This window comes from Jaculus jaculus, chromosome 1 (genome assembly GCF_020740685.1).
Source record: "Jaculus jaculus isolate mJacJac1 chromosome 1, mJacJac1.mat.Y.cur, whole genome shotgun sequence".
Taxonomy (NCBI): Eukaryota; Metazoa; Chordata; class Mammalia; order Rodentia; family Dipodidae; genus Jaculus; species Jaculus jaculus.
This window is the reverse complement of record NC_059102.1, coordinates 50000952-50018541: the sequence shown is the minus strand read 5'-3', so window position 1 is coordinate 50018541 and position 17590 is coordinate 50000952. Positions and strand designations below refer to the sequence as shown.

The following is a 17590-nucleotide window of genomic DNA, read 5'->3' as shown; positions in this document are numbered from 1 at the left end:
AATGCTTTAGCTTTGAGGTAAGTGATGGGGGGGGGGGCTTCTGCGGGGCTCCTCTTTCTCTTGGACAGTAGGAAGCATGCACACTTACACTGTGACTGAAAGAAGGAAGTCAGAGAGTGATGGACATAGTACAGTGGCTACACAGGCAGGAAAGAATAAGAAACTTTGAGCATAAAGTCTGTGAATATGGAAGGTCAGCTTATAAATGAAATGTCTAGTCACTGAGCTCCCCAAAACGGGGAACAGTAATACTTTCATATGTTACACATACTCCAGCACAGAGCCAAGATATCATCAGAAACACAGGCCCTACTATCCAGGCAAGCAAGGATCTCATGATGCTTCAGTTATATTCTAAGATTGGTGGTCAGATATAAGATAGTATGTGCATTATTTGGTCAAAGTACAAAGGACATTTAACTACAATTGCAATAATTTAGCTGAGTAAGCACTGAGCTATAATTTTATTCATTCTATACCTAGGTATTGTTCTCAAGAAATCATGCATGGTTATTTTTTCTGGTTTTTGCTGCTGTTGGGTGTTCGCATGTTGTTTAGTTGTTTGAGACAGAGCAGTAGCCTAGGCTGGCTTGGAACATTCAGTTCTTTCGCTTCAGCCTCCTGGGTACTCCACCATACTCAGTTTGCATGCTTGTTTGGAGAAGGGTTTAATAATTCTAGCCAGGAAATGGCAATAAGCTGCTCATTGACACAATTGCCTGGCAACAGCATATTATCCACGGAACAGACTCCCTGTCAGACCTGCTTTCAGGCAGTAGAAAATATGAAATACTGGGAGGATCACCATAAGTTCAAGGCCATCCTGAGACTACATAGTAAATTCCAGGTCAGCCTGGGCTACAGGGAGACCCTACCTCAAAACAAACAAACAAACAATAAAACACCTTTAATCCCAGCACTTGGGAGACAGAGATTTGGAGGATCACTGTGAGTTCAAGGCTACCCTGAGACTACATAGTGAGTTCAGGTCAGCCTGGGCTAGAGAGAGAGAGTGGAGAACAACCTTGTGAAAACAATATGCAGGAAAATTTTAAATTAAAAAAAAATTAAGCCGGATGTGGCGGCACACACCTTTAATCCCAGCACTTGGGAGGCAGAGGTAGGAGGAGTGCTGTGAGTTCTAGGCCATCCTGAGACTACAGAGTGAATTCCTGGTCAGTCTGGGCTAAAGCGAGACCCTACCGGAAAGACCACCCCCCCAAAAAAAAGAAAGAAAGAAATACTGTCAGAGTTCTACTGGTGGAATGCACTGGTCAATCTTAATCCCTGGCCTCAATATATAAAAATATATAGAATTTATGGTAAAGAAATGTAAAATTTAAATTCAGTAATAAAGAAAAGAAAATCATTGTTATCTTCAATCTCAGTAAAAGGGTCAACAGATGAAAAACAGTTATATGTTCATTTTCTGTACACTTCTCAGGAAATCCAACAAATTAAAGACATGTTCAGAAACTGCTCAAATCCTGTGTTTTCTCTTGTTTTACAGAATGGGAACACCTCACAGGCACAGCTGCTCTGTCACAAACTTGAATCTGAAAACCATAAATCCCTGTGAAAAGTCAAAAGACAAATAAATCAAAATTTTGAGTGAAATTTCTCCTAAGAACAAGAGACTTATTTCAGATCACTTTTAACCTCCAGTATTATATGCCACTCAGTTCCTACCTTCCCAACAGTCATGCTCAATAATCAAAGTGTTAAATGTTTTAATTGGATTACTAATAATACTACTTTAAAATTTTGTCAGGCTCTTGCTGGTCTCAAATATTTCAAGTTAGTTTTTCTACAGATGGCAATACAAGAATGTTCATCTTTCCCCCATCTCAGCCTCCCCATCTGCAGACACCTGCTCTCAGGAGGATTCTTGGAATCTGGCCTCCCTATGAAAGCCCTGCTGGTGATAATGAATGGCTGCAACGTGGCAGCAAAGTGCAGACCACTAAATAGGCAGGGGAGTTTTTGCACTAAAAAAATAAAAATAAAAAAATAAAAATATCTCTCCTCAGGTATCAGCTTCTCTTTTCTGGACCTCTCAGGGTCCACACAATTCCATTTTCAGGGCTAACAAAAGACAGAGAGGAGGAGGAATAGGTCATTTGCACTTCCGCGTTTCCCTGCAGGCACTTGTTTTGTTGCCCAGAGCCAGGAGGGAATTGGCAAACACCTGGAGACCAGGGAGAAGAAGTTCTCTGATTATTATCACCAGGTGAGAAACTATATTCAACCTAAATGTCACAGATTATGCTGAAGACAATAATAATTGAAAGCCTTGTCACTATCGTTGTCATTAAACTGCCAAGAATAGAACTCTCAATATTCTTATATGATGGAAGTGTTTCATATTTTAAAATGTATATTCCCCTTCAGAAAAATCATACATTCTATTTAGTGAGGTGTTTGAAGATTGTGAGTTTGTGGCTATGCATTTCTTTCCTACATCAGTTTTTCTATCCATAAGTCCTTGTTTAAAACAATTGGCAAGCTGGGCGTGGTGGCGCACGCCTTTAATCCCAGCACTCGGGAGGCAGAGGTAGGAGGATCGCCATGAGTTCAAGGCCACCCTGAGATGACAGAGTTAATTCCAGGTCAGCCTGGACCAGAGTGAGACCCTACCTCGAAAAACCAAAAAAAAAACCCAAAAAACAATTGGCATATTTTATTTTTCTGAGATGGAGAGAATAACTTAGGTGAATGGTATGGAAAAATTATCTGGAAGTAGGTGCATTAGAAATGGATTGCTACCTCAACACAACCCTTTGAACCATTGTCCCCAACCCCAAGAACAAAGGAGATAAGCAGGAGATAATGTGATTCTCTAACAGAGAAGAACCACTACTAGGTATAAAGAGAAGTGAAAAAGACAGGATTGGGGAAAAAGCAATCCACACAAACACACACAGAGACAGAGAGAGAGAGAGAGAGAGAGAGAGAGAGAGAGAGAGAGAGAGAGGAAAATGGGAAGAATTGGAATAGAACATCATAAGTGCCTATATTTTGAAATCCAATCCCTGACATGAATACATTTCAAGATAGAGCCTGTAAGAGTATGTTAAAGTTAAATGAGGTCACAAGTGTGTGACCCTCATCTGATGTGATGGATGCCATTGTATGAAGAGGAGGAGGCACCAGGCGCACAGACGTACAGGAGAAAGGCAAGGTAAGGACACAATGAGGGGACAGACAGTGGCCTCAACAGGAAAAAAAAATAAACCTGTTGGCACTTTAAAATATTTTTTATCTTATTTTTATTTACTTATGAGAGGGAGAGACAGACACAGAATGGGCACAACAGGGCCTCCAGCTCCTGCAAACAAACTCCAGACACATAAACCACCTTGTGTATCAGGCTTATGTGGGTTCTAGGGAATCAAATCTGGGTCCTTAGGCTTTGCAGGCAAGCTCCTTAACTACTAAGCCATCTCTCCAGCCCCTCTCTTGGATACAGGTGTTCCAGTTTCCAGAAATGTAAGAAAAAAATTTTAAGACAGTTAATTTGTGGTATTGTATTACAACAGCCTTACCAGATGAATACACAGTCTCTGGGTTATGAGGAGTTATAGTGATACAGATTAGGAGCAAAGTAACTTTTTTAGTACACAGGTAGTCAGCCAGGGGTAGGCTCAAAGACATAAAGATGCCACTCTGCTATGACAGGACTAGAACTGAAGTGTCATTGAATCTTACCTAATGTGGCTGTAAGCAACAGCACACTCCTCAACTTTTCCCCATTTAGCACCTTGTGGGCCAGCCCTTCCAAAGTCTGCTATCCTCCCAGGCTGCAGGTCAACCAATCACACATCTGAACCTGATATTGAGGCTCATTCTAATTGGATGCCTAATCCACATAAATGGATCTGAGCCAAATAAGTAAGACAATTTTTTTCCCCTAGAGTCTTTTCCTGGGAGAGAGGTTCTCCTTTGGTTTTCCATGGCTTGAAGAAGGAATGCTGCTTGACTTGGGAGCTTTCATGCTTTTTTGTCTCTCCTGATTTCATAACAACAAAATTTCCAGAACTTACTCTTCTCTGAGTTTTCAATTCTTTGTTAAACATGAACAAGCATCTGAGGTGTGGGAGTCATGAGGCTCTGAGGTTCTAGGCCCAGAGTCCAGTCTCTCTCTGTCTCATGGACAAGATTTAGAGGCTTAGGAATCACAAGGCTGAGGGGTTCTAAGCTCAGAGCCCAGTCTCTCTCTCTTCTACATCATTATGGAGATCTAATTTCTCCCTTTGCTCCAGTAAGTTCACACTAAAATGTTCTCATCCTTTTTCCCTATTGTGGTCACAGTTGGTCTCTATACCTATACCAAAGAATGCTAGATACATTCTCACATACAGTGTTTTGCATTTCTACATATTTTCTAACTCTGAGGAATCTAGAGGTAGATGGCAAATCTAAACTGGCATTGGGGAAGTAATGTTGTTCAAAAGCACTCAACCATGATACTAGGTCCAGAACACATTCTGTCACACTGGTTTATGTTGCTGATGTTTTGATTTATTTTTAATTTTTAAATTTTATTTATGATTTATTTGCAAGGAGACAGAAATGAGTTCAGTAGGGCCTCTTGCCACAGCAACTGAACTCCAGATGTATTTGCTAGTCTGCATCTGGCTTTATGTGGGTTCTGGGGAATCAAACTCTGGTTGTCAGACCTTGAAAGCAAGTGTCCTTAACCACTGGGCAATCTTTTCAGCCCAGTTGCTGATGTTTTTTGATGTTTTTAATTCTGAGTCCACAATCAAGAGTTTCAGAAAAGCTCCCTTTCCCCCATAACTAGGGGTTGAGATAGGCAACATTCTCAGGGCAACATAGCCTCAGAAGAGATATACCACCCTAGTTTCTAGAGAGATCAGTAAATTAGACATTTCACTGAAGCTGGGTATTGGATTATTCTGGTAAAACAAAAGAATAAAATTAGAAAAGGTCCATGAGCTGTTCATCTTAGATAATGCATCTGTATTGAAACCCAAATTTGGGGCTTGTATTTCTCCTCAGTTTCTGAGGTTACTTCCCTTCTCTTTGTTCTTTCATGACTGAGCAACAATAAGGGATCCTGCTTCTGTCCAATTACTCATGCCTTCCTGTGTTTGAATAAATGGCTTAGTTTGCCATTGTTCACTCAAGGAATCTTAATGACATGTCCAACATAGTTCTGCACTTAAACAGATATTTTGTATGCCAGGTCAATGCAATATAGGCTAAGCATATATTCTTTATCACCAAAGTTCACAGAGCCCATTTAATTAAAACAAGTAAGTGGAATTTGATCTGGCACATATTTGAAGAAAGCATTTCACAGTTTAGTTCAGGAACCTAGGCACAGCGCTCATATCATAAAAAAAAAACAAAACAACAACAACAACAAAAAAACTCTCACTGAAGTGTCCTATGAGATTGAGTGTGAATATTATCCATGCTTAGCAACAAAACTGCATGTTATAACTGCAAATAGCTATTAACTGTATGAAGGTTGTTTCCTTACAAGTTTAAAGTAATATAAACAGAGCATTGTTTCATCAGATAATGTAGGTCCCAAAATAGCATTAGATTAAAACTTGTACCTCTTTCCACTTAAAATGCTACTTTATATAATACTTTTGTATAGTAAATATAGATTATAAATGAAAAATGTAATTACAAAATAAATGTGTATTCTATACAACAATACAATACAGTAATGATTATTCCATTTAAGACACTGAAGTGGAAGTACAGGGAAGCTAAATAATTTCTCTAAGGTCACAGTTTCTTACTAACCTGTCTTTCTGACATGGGAGTCTGCATTGTAACCCTCTTTACTGCCTGAAAAAAAGAAAGAACTGTTTGGATGACATATGCTGAAGATCTAGATCTGATTACAAAGTCAGTAAGTAAGTGTGTACTCTTGGACCAGGCCATTGCCTTCCCCAGTTCCTTCATCTGCTAAAATAATGGGGTTGGTGGGCTGGAGAGATGGCTTAGTGGTTAAGTGCTTGCCTGCGAAGCCTAAGGTCCCCGGTTCGAGGCTCAGTTCCCCAGGTCCCATGTTAGCCAGATGCACAAGGGGCGCACGCGTCTGGAGTTCGTTTGCAGAGGCTGGAAGCCCTGGCGCGCCCATTCTCTCTCTCTCCCTCTATCTGTCTTTCTCTCTGAATCTGTCACTCTCAAATAAATAAAATAATAATAATAATAATAATAATAATGGGGTTGGTGACGGAGAGATTGCTTAATGGTTAAGGTGCTTGCCTGCAAAGCCAAAGGACCAGGAATTCCCCAGGATCCATATAAACCAGATGCACAAGGTGGAACATGCATGTAGAGTTCATTTGCAGTGGCTAGAGGCTCTGGCACACCCATTCTCTCTCTTTCTCTCTCTCTCTCTCCCCTCTTTATTGCCAATAAATAAATTAATTAATTAAAATTTAAAAAATTTAAAAAATAGTGGGTTTGGACTACACAACCCCTTCCAGGGAGAACACGTGACTCTTTTCAACCTCTAGTCACAGGATATTCCAGGAGATCAAAATTCATGTAATATTTGTCTTACCAATCTAAAGTGATTCATACAATGGAATTCACTATTTACTTCTCTGTATATTTTCATATTACATTCATTTAAAAAATTGCAGAAATATGTCTCAGACCAACTTAATTTGGGGTCTTAGAAATTAGGGCCTTTAATAAAATGCATTCATTATCCATGTGTCTAGATGCTTTTTAAAATCCTTAAGTGAGGTGTTGGTATGGCCCTGGGAATTGGAAAAAAAAAAAAAAGAGCGAGAGAGAGAGAAAAATCTTTTTTTAAAATTTTCTCAGTTGATTCACTCTTTATGTTTACGGTCCATTTGTTGCCACAGTCATGTCAAAATTGCAATTAGTAACACTCAAACATTATCAGGGAAAAGGCCAAGGGAGATTGTGCCCCAGCCTTGATAACCCATGACTTCTGAACTAACTGAACAATGGGAAGTTAATTTCAAGAGAACTTGTCTCAGGCTGTAACTTTGCCGTGTACTACTAATCATGTACATACTAGAGCATCTCATTGAATAGAACAGTAATTTTCCAGGTTGATTTGTGAGTCAAGTGAAGTGTGTCCAAATGCTGCCTTTACCTGTTAATAAGGGCACCTTCATTAGTTTCTCTGTGCCTCAATACCTTTTAGCTATAAATTGAAATGCTATGACTATCTTAGAGATAATTTTAACAAGAGAGGAGATTTATGATCACAAAACCAATTCTCTTACTTAAAAAGAAAGCCACTGAGGTGTGCATTGAACTAGAAGGATTGAGATGTGATAGAGTGGGTAAAAGAAATGAAAAAGAAGGTATCCTCAAGGAACAACAGTATGAGGAAAAGCCAAGAGATAGAAAATTCAGACAATGATCATATATCTAAAAAAAATAATGAATGTCAGTCTCGTGAAAATGATAGAGGATAAGTATGAGAAAGAAGCCACAGTGGGTGTTAAATGTAGAAAGGCCAACTGTCATGATTTTGATTAAAAGTTTTATAGACTGGAAGGGAAAGCCTAGCTACAGGTATAACATAAGAACTGACTAAGCCTGGTGTTCTTAAATCTCACCTATTATTTTTCTATGTTCAAGTTTCAGAGGAAAATCCAAAAACTTATTTTCCTGTCAAGTTTATGCTCATGTATTGAATCTTCAAAACTAATAGTCTATTTCAGAAGCCATTCTTTCATCACACATGCCGAGAATTTCTATTAGTTTCCTACAAGGACATAAAAAACACAAGGTCCAAATTTCATGTCATGGCTAATTCTAAACTGCAGCTGATTCTCTTCATCTCTATTTATCTACAACAGATTAGACCCATTCCTAAATAAAATTTCTATCAGGAAGCCTTTCTTTCTAGATTTTATCACTTTCTTCTATTTCTTGATATTTCATCACATATCCAAGTTTATAAAAGTATCCTAGAAGAACTATGAATGACCTAGGAATGAAATGGCAGGCATCCTTGCAGCAAGTCTTCATGACTTACAGCATTTTACTTAATGTCATTGGTTTGTCCCTGGGTAAGATAATTTGCGAATTATCAAATCCCTAAGGTCACTTCTCTTCATTCATTCAAACAAATAAAATAATGACAACTTTTTAGTGCTAAGCTTTACTGTAGGATCTGAGAATACACTAGTGAGGAAAATATCTCATCTGTGTCAGTCTATCATCTCCGTTTCTTTGAAATTGTAGTTTCACTGTTGTATAGTAGTTTTTCAATTATGGCTTGCATGGAAATTACCTGTAGGCCTTACCAAATAGTTTTCTGTGTTTCTGATGCAATTTATTTAGAGTAACATATACAATTTTACATTTCTAAGGTGTTCTAGGTGATGCTGATGGTAACTGGTCCAAAACACACACACATATACAACACACAACTTTTGTTATACTAAGCTATCTTTTCCATTGTTATATTGGCAGTACTTAGAAAAATACTCATGGACTGATAAATAGAAGACAAATTACAAATGAACAGAAAAGGGGGAAAAAATAGTAAAGAAAGGGCCTTTCTCCAAATAAGTAAAAAGTTAAGAACAACAACCCACAGCTGTCCTATAACCTGCACACATTCACCATGGCACATGTATACTCATAAACACACACACTGTGGTGGTTTGAAAGTAAAATATCCCCCATTGACTCATGTATTTGAATACCTAATCCCAAATTTGTGGTACTTCTTAGGAAGGTTGTAGAGCCTTGCTGGAGGGAGTGTACCACTGGGGCAAGTCTTGAGGTTTTTACAGTCTAGTCCTTCTCCCTGCTCACCCACTCTCCTTACTCTCTGCTGATGTGATGACATGATGCCAGCTGTCTGCTCCTGCCATGCTTTCTCCACTGTGCTAGACTTCCCCTTCAAAGCAAAAAATAAATCTTTTCCTTCCATAAGATGCTTCTGGTTGGATAGTTTGCATTTTGTCCTAGCAATGAGAAAGTAACTAATACACACACACACACACACACACACACACACACACACACACTTAAAAAAGGACCTAGATATTTTCTTGTTGAATTTTATTGATGAAATATCTCTATTCAACTAAAAGGCAAAACTATGAGTATACTAAAAGGCAGAAGAATTACTATTAACAGAAGGGAGAGCTGGGTGTGGTAGCACATTCCTTTAATCTCAGCACTTGGAAGGCTGAAGTAAGAGACTGCTGTGAGTTCAAGGGCAGCCTGGAACTTTCCACCAGGTCAGCCTGGGCTGGAATAAGACCCTGCCTTTGAAAAACAAAAACAACAATAAAAGGGTACAGATAAGGAAGATAAGGAACAGTTTACATTCAATGGAAAATGAAATTACTTATAACCTATAATGGGGGGTGGGTAGGGGAAACTGGAGGAATGTGTTCGTTATATTCGCTAGCAAAAATTTGAAGTAGACAGTATACTCCCGTAGTAACTAGCATACAGGGCAACACACCTCTGGGGCTATATCTGAGGACCTGTATAAGAATTCCAGCTTTACCTTTCACTAGCTGTTTGGCCATGGTCAATTCACCTAGCTCAAGCTGCTTTCTATGATCAATGGGAGGTCAGAGGCTATATTCAATAGTGCTTCAATGTCTGCCAACAATTAGCAGAAAAAACACCACTGCCATTTAGTGGGGTGTGGTGGCAAAATCCTTTAATCCCAGCCAAGGAAGATCACCATGAGTTTGAGGCCTGGAATACAGGTTGTTTTAGATCATCTTTGGCTAAAGTAAGACCCTACAAGAAAAGGAAGTAAAGAAGGGGAAGGAGCAAGGGAGCAAGGAAGAAGAATTTAGGGAGGGAAAGAAGGAAGGCAGTTAGGGTGACTGGGTTACCAAAATTAAGGCAGGTATGTTCTTAATTCTGTCCTTGCAATCTCCACTTTGCTAGAGATCCAAGGATCAAATGATGATCTGACTTCTTAGATCTTGCCTAAAGGAGTTCCCTAGATCTCTTTTTCCACACAAAACCCGAGCCCCTCCTGGGAGGAAGGGCCCTTTACCTAGAATTTAAATCTACTCCTGGCATTGAGGTTGGTCAAGTTCAGTCCCCAGAACTTGGCATCATGACTGGCCTCTTCCTGAGCCAGCTTCTAGACCAGACCAATCACCTGTCTCTCAGGCTCACCTGAACCTGAATGTGAACTCCACTACAATATGATTATAAAAAGATGTGTAGCAGCAGGTAACAAGGTATCTTGGCTGGTTCTTGAACTTTCAGATTCTTGTAAGCTTTTGACATCTTAGCCTAATTGAGGAGACTCTCCCGACCCCTTATTCTACTCCCTCCTGTGTTGTCCATGGCAAGAGATCTCTTAATCTAATAAAGTCTTTCAAAATCTTACCCTCTGGTCTATGGATTTTAATTCTTTGAATTCATAATACAAGAAAGAATCTAGGGTATTCTAAATTTGTTGGTGTATTGGCATATTGGCATATGGGTAAGGAACCCCCAAATTCCTGTTTTAGAAGGAAGAGAAAAAGAAGGGAGGGAGGGAGGGAGGGAGGAAGAGAGAGAGAAAGGAAGGTATGATGGAAGGAAAAAAACCAGTTTTTTTCCTTCATTGTACAAGCATTGTATCATAGTTGATAAAAGTCAGAATTGGGGCTGGAAGTGGCCAGCCCATTTGTAATTCCTGCAGTAAGGAGGCAGAGACAGGAACCTGGTCTGGACTAGACGATTCCATGATCTGGTTTAAGGAGCAGCCCCTGACTCACGAAGAAACGTGGAAAGCAATGAGGAAGACACCCACTGCTTGCCCATGGTCTTCACACTCAAGCTCACAACGTGGTGTGAAACCCAAGACGTTAGAATTTATCTAAGACGTTAAATTCGATTAATTCGCACTCTGTCACCGCAGAATACTGTTGAACACTAATATTTAAATATTTAATATTTAAAATGACTAAAAGTACTGTGGAAAAAAAATCCCTGGCTGCTGCCTGAGTGCACAGATGACAGTCGACTAGGTTGGGACACCTAAATAACCAGATGAAGTGATGGCGTGGAGACCGGGGAGAGCTTTAGTTTGTTTTTCTAGACATGGATTTCTGAAAATAAAGGATAATTTAAAAAAATAAAAAGAGGTATTTTTGGATTTTAGCCGGGCGTGGTGGCACACGCCTTTAATTCCAGTATTAGGGAGGCTACCTCTGGAGGATCGCCGTAAATTCGAGGTCACCCTGAGACTACAGAGTTAATTCCAGGTCAGCCTGGACCTGAGTGAGACCCTACCTCGAAAAAAACCAAAAAATAAAAAATAAATAAAGGCATTTTTGCATTTTAAGAGGCAAAAGCCAATTCTGCTTTGAAATGCATTTCTGCCCCCTCATCTTCTGCAATGTAGTTTAAAATACAACTGCGATACTCAGCGCTAGGCGGAAATGGGTGTAAAACACGATCAGGAAGAAAATCCGGCCTCCCGCCTTCTTTCGGTTGGCGGTTTCCCGCCCTAGAACGCAAACAAACCGCCTTAGCCGTGAGGTGATTGGACCCTCCAGGTTGCCGTAGCGAAGTCTGTGCGGCCATTTTTACTGTGGGCTATTGAGATGGCGCCTGCGGTAATGCCGATGGCGGACTACTACTGTAAGCCTGTGGAATAGGAGAGAAAAGGAGTCCTACTCTGCGTTAAGTAAGCTCTGAGAGAGTCATGACTTTCCAGAGGAGGGAAACGTCGGCTAAGTAAACCGGCATTACTACGCGGTTCCTGCGGAGTAGCGGAACCATCGACGTTAGCGGGAAAGGCTTCCGCCCGGATTTTACCAGCCGCTTCCGTTACACAGCGGAAGTGTGGGTCGCGAGCTCGCGACTTGGACGCGTTCGCTGTTCGCTGTTCGCTGTACGCTGTGTGAGCCACCGGAATCATGTCGAGTTTGGCGGTGAGAGACCCGGCAATGGATCGGTCCCTGCGTTCGGTGTTCGTGGGAAACATTCCTTATGAAGCTACCGAGGAGCAGTTGAAGGACATTTTCTCGGAGGTTGGTTCTGTTGTCAGTTTTCGGCTCGTGTACGATAGAGAGACGGGCAAGCCCAAGGGTTATGGCTTCTGCGAGTACCAGGACCAGGAGACCGCGCTTAGTGCCATGCGCAACCTCAATGGGCGAGAGTTCAGTGGGAGAGCGCTGCGGGTGGACAATGCTGCCAGTGAGAAGAACAAGGAGGAGCTCAAGAGTCTCGGGCCTGCTGCGCCCATCATTGACTCACCCTATGGGGACCCCATCGATCCAGAAGATGCCCCAGAATCGATTACCAGAGCAGTCGCCAGCCTCCCTCCAGAGCAGATGTTTGAGCTCATGAAGCAAATGAAGCTGTGTGTTCAAAACAGTCACCAGGAAGCTCGAAACATGTTGCTTCAGAATCCACAGCTGGCTTATGCGCTGCTGCAGGCACAAGTCGTGATGAGAATCATGGATCCTGAGATTGCCCTGAAAATTCTGCATCGCAAGATACACGTGACACCGTTGATCCCAGGCAAATCTCAGCCTGTCTCTGGTCCTGGACCTGGACCTGGACCCGGACCCGGACCTGGACCAGTACCTGTACCTGGCCCTGGGCCTGGGCCTGGCCCTGGCCCTGGCCCTAGCCCTGCTTCTGGGCTCTGCCCTGGACCAAATGTTATGCTGAACCAACCGAATCCTCCAGCCCCTCAGCCACCTCAACATCTGGCTAGAAGACCTGTGAAAGACATTCCTCCTCTGATGCAGACTTCTATCCAGGGGGCAATTCCAGCACCTGGGCCAATGCCAACTGCAGTTCCTGGACCTGGACCTGGTTCTTTAGCTCCTGGAGGAGCAATGCAGCCACAAGTTGGCATGCCAGTGGTTGGCCCAGTGCCTTTGGAGCGGGGACAAATGCAGATGTCAGATCCTAGAGCTCCTATGCCTCGAGGACCCATGACTGCTGGCGGCATACCTCCTCGAGGACTGCTGGGAGATGCTCCAAATGACCCACGTGGAGGGACTTTGCTTTCAGTTACTGGAGAAGTAGAACCCAGAGGTTATCTGGGTCCACCTCATCAGGGTCCTCCTATGCACCATGGCCATGACAGTCGTGGCCCTTCACATGATATGAGAGGAGGGCCAATGGCAGATCCCAGAATGCTAATTGGAGAGCCCAGAGGACCCATGATAGATCAAAGAGGGCTACCTATGGATGGCAGAGGAGGTAGAGAGTCTCGTGGGATGGAGCCCCGAGCCATGGAAACTGAGGTCCTGGAGGCACGAGTAATGGAGAGAAGAGGAATGGAGACCTGTGCAATGGAAACCAGAGGAATGGAAGGAAGAGGCATGGACGCAAGAGGACTAGAGATGAGGGGCCCTGGCCCTGCTTCCAGAGGTCCTATGACTGGTGGAATCCAGGGTCCTGGCCCCATTAATATAGGGGCTGGTGGCCCTCAGGTACCTAGACAGGTTCCAAGTCTGTCTGGAGTGGGAAATCCTGGAGGAGGGATGCAGGGGGCAGGTATGCAAGGAGGAGGGATGCAGGGGCCAGGGATTCAAGGAGGAGGGATGCAGGGAGCAGGGATGCAAGGAGGAGGGATGCAGGGGGCAGGGATGCAAGGAGGGATGCAGGGAGCAGGTATGCAAGGAGGAGGGATGCAGGCGGCAGGGATGCAAGGAGGAGGGATGCAGGGAGCAGGGATGCAAGGAGGAGGGATGCAGGGAGCAGGGATGCAAGGAGGAGGGATGCAGGGAGCAGGGATGCAAGGAGGAGGGATGCAGGGAGCAGGCATACAAGGAGGAGGGATGCAGGGGGCAGGCATGCAAGGAGGAGGGATGCAGGGAGCAGGCATGCAAGGAGGAGGGATGCAGGGAGCAGGCATGCAAGGAGGAGGGATGCAGGGGGCAGGCATACAAGGAGGAGGGATGCAGGGGGCAGGCATACAAGGAGGGATGCAGGGGGCAGGAATACAAGGAGGAGGGATGCAGGGGTCTAGCAAGCCAGGTGGAGGGCAGCCTAGCAGTTTTAGTCCTGGGCAGAGCCAGGTAACTCCTCAAGATCAGGAAAAGGCAGCTTTGATCATGCAGGTTCTTCAGCTGACTGCGGATCAGATTGCCATGCTGCCTCCTGAGCAAAGGCAGAGTATCCTGATCTTAAAGGAGCAAATCCAGAAATCCACTGGTGCTTCTTAAGAGGGATGAGAAAGTACTTGGCTGTAGTCTTAGAAAGTTTATTCTGTAGCATGGAGAGTGGGGTGCCAAAAGCTAACCTCTGCATCCACACATCTTAATGATTAGAGTTTCCTTTTCCCCAGACCTTCCTCTTATTTCTAGTCTTTTCATGTTTTCTTTTTTATTTTTAATTCAGGGGAGGGTGAAAAAGAGGAGGGGGTGGGCCTGTTCACTTTAAGTCACTGTTAATGTACAGTAATAACCCTGGAAATTATTATACATTAAATAAGACTATAAGGAATATTAAAATATCTGACTTACCTGCATTTAAAAAGTATTGAGCCTACTGTGTAAAAACTAGAGAAAGACTGAAAGGTGACTTGTTAAAGTATTGATGTCCTAAGATGGAGTAAAGTTTTTGGTTGTATAGTGAAGTTAACTTACCTCAAAATTGTAAGATATAATTTTTTTGGCAACCAAAAGTCAAAGTTCTAGTGTGGGTGCAGTATGTTTTAGGCTAAGCAATTTTAGTTGTTTTGGAATTATTTTGAAACACTAGAACAAATAGAATGTGCTTGAATTTCTGATAGTAGGTTTTTTTTTTAAAAGCTGTGTTGCATCATATATCAGACTCTTCTGACCCAGCAGTGTTCTCACTTGGACCCAGCAAAATCACCAGTTGTAGGATCAGTCAGACTACTTAGTCTCCTCTGATGAGACACAAATAATCTCTTAATATCTCCCTATTTGTCAAAAAATATTTAAGCCCTGTCTGTGGGTAATTCTCTCACATCCTCCCAAAAGAATCACTGTCAAGGGGACCATTTGAACTGAATTAGTTGTATACAGTATTGAACTTTCTACAAATAGCGGAAGGTTTCATTCAATAAAGCTTCCAGTTTTCTTGGTAACCAGCTTCTATATACATATAGTATCCATTTAGACAACAAGAATCAAGAGATAAAAATCTTAGTCTTAACATTTGATATACCTTACAGTTTTCTTATTTCATAATGTGCTTTCCATTGCCATCCTTACTAGAATGGAGGCCTAAATAAACAGAGATATTCCTGTAGACTGAATCTCTGTTTAGCTTACTTGTTACTTTACTTCTTAAAAGTCAAAAGCCATTTAATCCTAACATCCATACCCATTTCATATATTTAAAAATCAACAGGAAAGTGGGGCTTACCATACTCCTTTAGAGTTACTACTTATTTTTAAGCTTTGAGGATGATTTAGACATCTGTATCAGTGTAGTCCAAGTGTTAATTAACAGAAACATAATCTCCCACATAACCAGGTGATCCTCTGCAGGAACATACATATGCATGTACACACAGTTACACAAGGAAAGTATCCTTTAGTACAGGAGAGAGCTCAGACTTTTGCAAGGTTTTTACATTTTAAATGGGCAGTTTACTCATTTTATAAAGTCTCCATCTATGCCTCTGTTAGCTGCCATTTATTTTTTGTGGTTGTTTATAGTGCTATCCATTCAATAGTTTCTGTTTGCTCCATACTGTAGTGGGTAACACTTCTGTGCATTTTTGTTACTTCTGGCTAATACTCAGATTGGCTTGGTTACTGGAATTATAGATGCTGACCCTAACTAAATTTTTCATTGAAATCTTACAGTCTTTGTTCTAGTAAAATCTCTGTATTGTTTAATGAAGACTAAATAAAGATGGTATATAAAGGCTGCCTTTAGTATTTTATATGTTTAATGCCAATACATTTTGCAGAATCACCTGTTTTTAAGAAATATCTGGGGATTACATTTTATATATTTAAAAGACAGTGATGAATTTTCAGGAATAAGACTCAGCAGTTGAAAGAACTAAAAGGACATGCCATTTTATGGGTGGTATCAGAAATAGCATCTTGTTGATAATGGAGTCATTAGGCTTTTTTGGTGTCCCCCACAGAATTCTGTGTTCAGAACACCTTACCAGTTTCTTCACCGTTAATAGCAGTTGTTATACTGCAATGTACTGTGTTCACTCTTACCCTTTCCCTGCTTCCACTTCTTACAGACCATAAATCTGACCTCAGGAAGTCCTTATATAAATGATGCCTGTATCTCTTAACAAAAGTGATAGGTAGAAAGGGAAGGCAAAACATAGTCAGTTCTAAGTGAAAACAATTCGAACTAAGAGCATATAAACATTTTCCCAAAGGATTGAGATTCATCATGGCACAATTGAGCTATACCAACTATATCAATTAGAAACCAGCACATCTCTAATCCAAGCCTTTGGGAGGTAGAGGCAGGAGGATGAAGAGTTAATTTAAGATCATCTTTGAAGGCTACTAAGGCATATGCAGCCTGGAACTACATGAGACTTTGTCTTAAACAAATTTAAAATGTGATAAAAGTAATCACCTTTACTCTGATAAAGCTAATAAAATAGCTTATTTCTAGTTTACTATCTGAATATCTTGGTATTGATACAGAAAATGTAAGGCCTTATATATGCTAAAGTACATGTTATATGTTACTACACAACATTGCAAAACCTGGCATCTTGTATTTTCCATAATGAAATCACACATTCATTCATTGTACTTTGAGATGATGGGGTATAATACTGATTGGCCAAGGCTACTTTAGGGCTTCTTATTCTCCAGTACATGTTTTTTGAATTGTAAATGATTGAATTTCATTAATGCCATCTTATTGGCCTGTTCTCTCCCTTTTAGTGATGATTAATACCAAACTGTTAACATCTGATTTTCTAGGGCTTTCAGTTTTTGATATAAAACATAAACCAGTGAGAATCTCTGGCAAAGACAAGCTAACCTAAGTGAGGTTGTGTATTACTGACTATACTTTTCAGAATTCTAATGGTAGAAAAGCATTAAAAACAGTATAGCTTGCAAACCTTTTTGCTTTTACATGCTATGGTGGGACATTAAGCATACAGACTCTCACTTCCTGTAGTGTGTCTGGCCTTTTTCTTAGTAGGCTCTACTATGACAGCAGAACTGAATTATCAGTCATGCTTTAGCCCTAACAAAAAATGTCAGGCTTCCCTGTTGGAGCGTGGTTTTCTGTTTGGTTTATTACCAAGAATGCTCTATACAGCCAAGAATTTTTTTTTTTTTCTCCTCCCAGACTGACCTAGCACTTAATATATAGTCTCAGGGTAGTGATCCTAAAGGTGTGCACTACCACGCCCGGCTTACCAAGAAGAAATTATTGAAGAAAACTATGTTAAAACTGTAAGATACAATTGTTACTATAAAATACAATTAATATGGATATATGATATTGGTGTATGCTTATATGTTATATTAATTTTTAGATAGAATCAAGTTGCCTCAGGAATTTGTCAGATACTGGAGAAAAAATTCCTAGGAAATTAGTGTTTGGTAGTGCCATAGTTATCTGTTCTCCATCTCCACTGGATTCACCCAGGAAAGACCAGCCTGTCATCTTTCTGGCCCTCTTCCCTCCCGCTCCA

The 17590-nt window shown here is 41.3% G+C and overlaps 2 protein-coding genes across 3 annotated transcripts in view; one reads left to right on the top strand and one right to left on the bottom strand.

Moving 5' to 3' along the window:
- Prkg1 (protein kinase cGMP-dependent 1) overlaps positions 1 to 17590 on the bottom strand; it is a 1244729-nt gene that overhangs the window by 530873 nt on the left and 696266 nt on the right. The window lies entirely within an intron of this gene.
- Positions 11589 to 15825, top strand: Cstf2t (cleavage stimulation factor subunit 2 tau variant). Its single transcript, XM_045146137.1, has one exon. The coding sequence runs from the start codon at positions 11877 to 11879 to the stop codon at positions 14142 to 14144; it is 2268 nt and encodes a 755-aa protein (XP_045002072.1). The 5' UTR covers positions 11589 to 11876; the 3' UTR covers positions 14145 to 15825.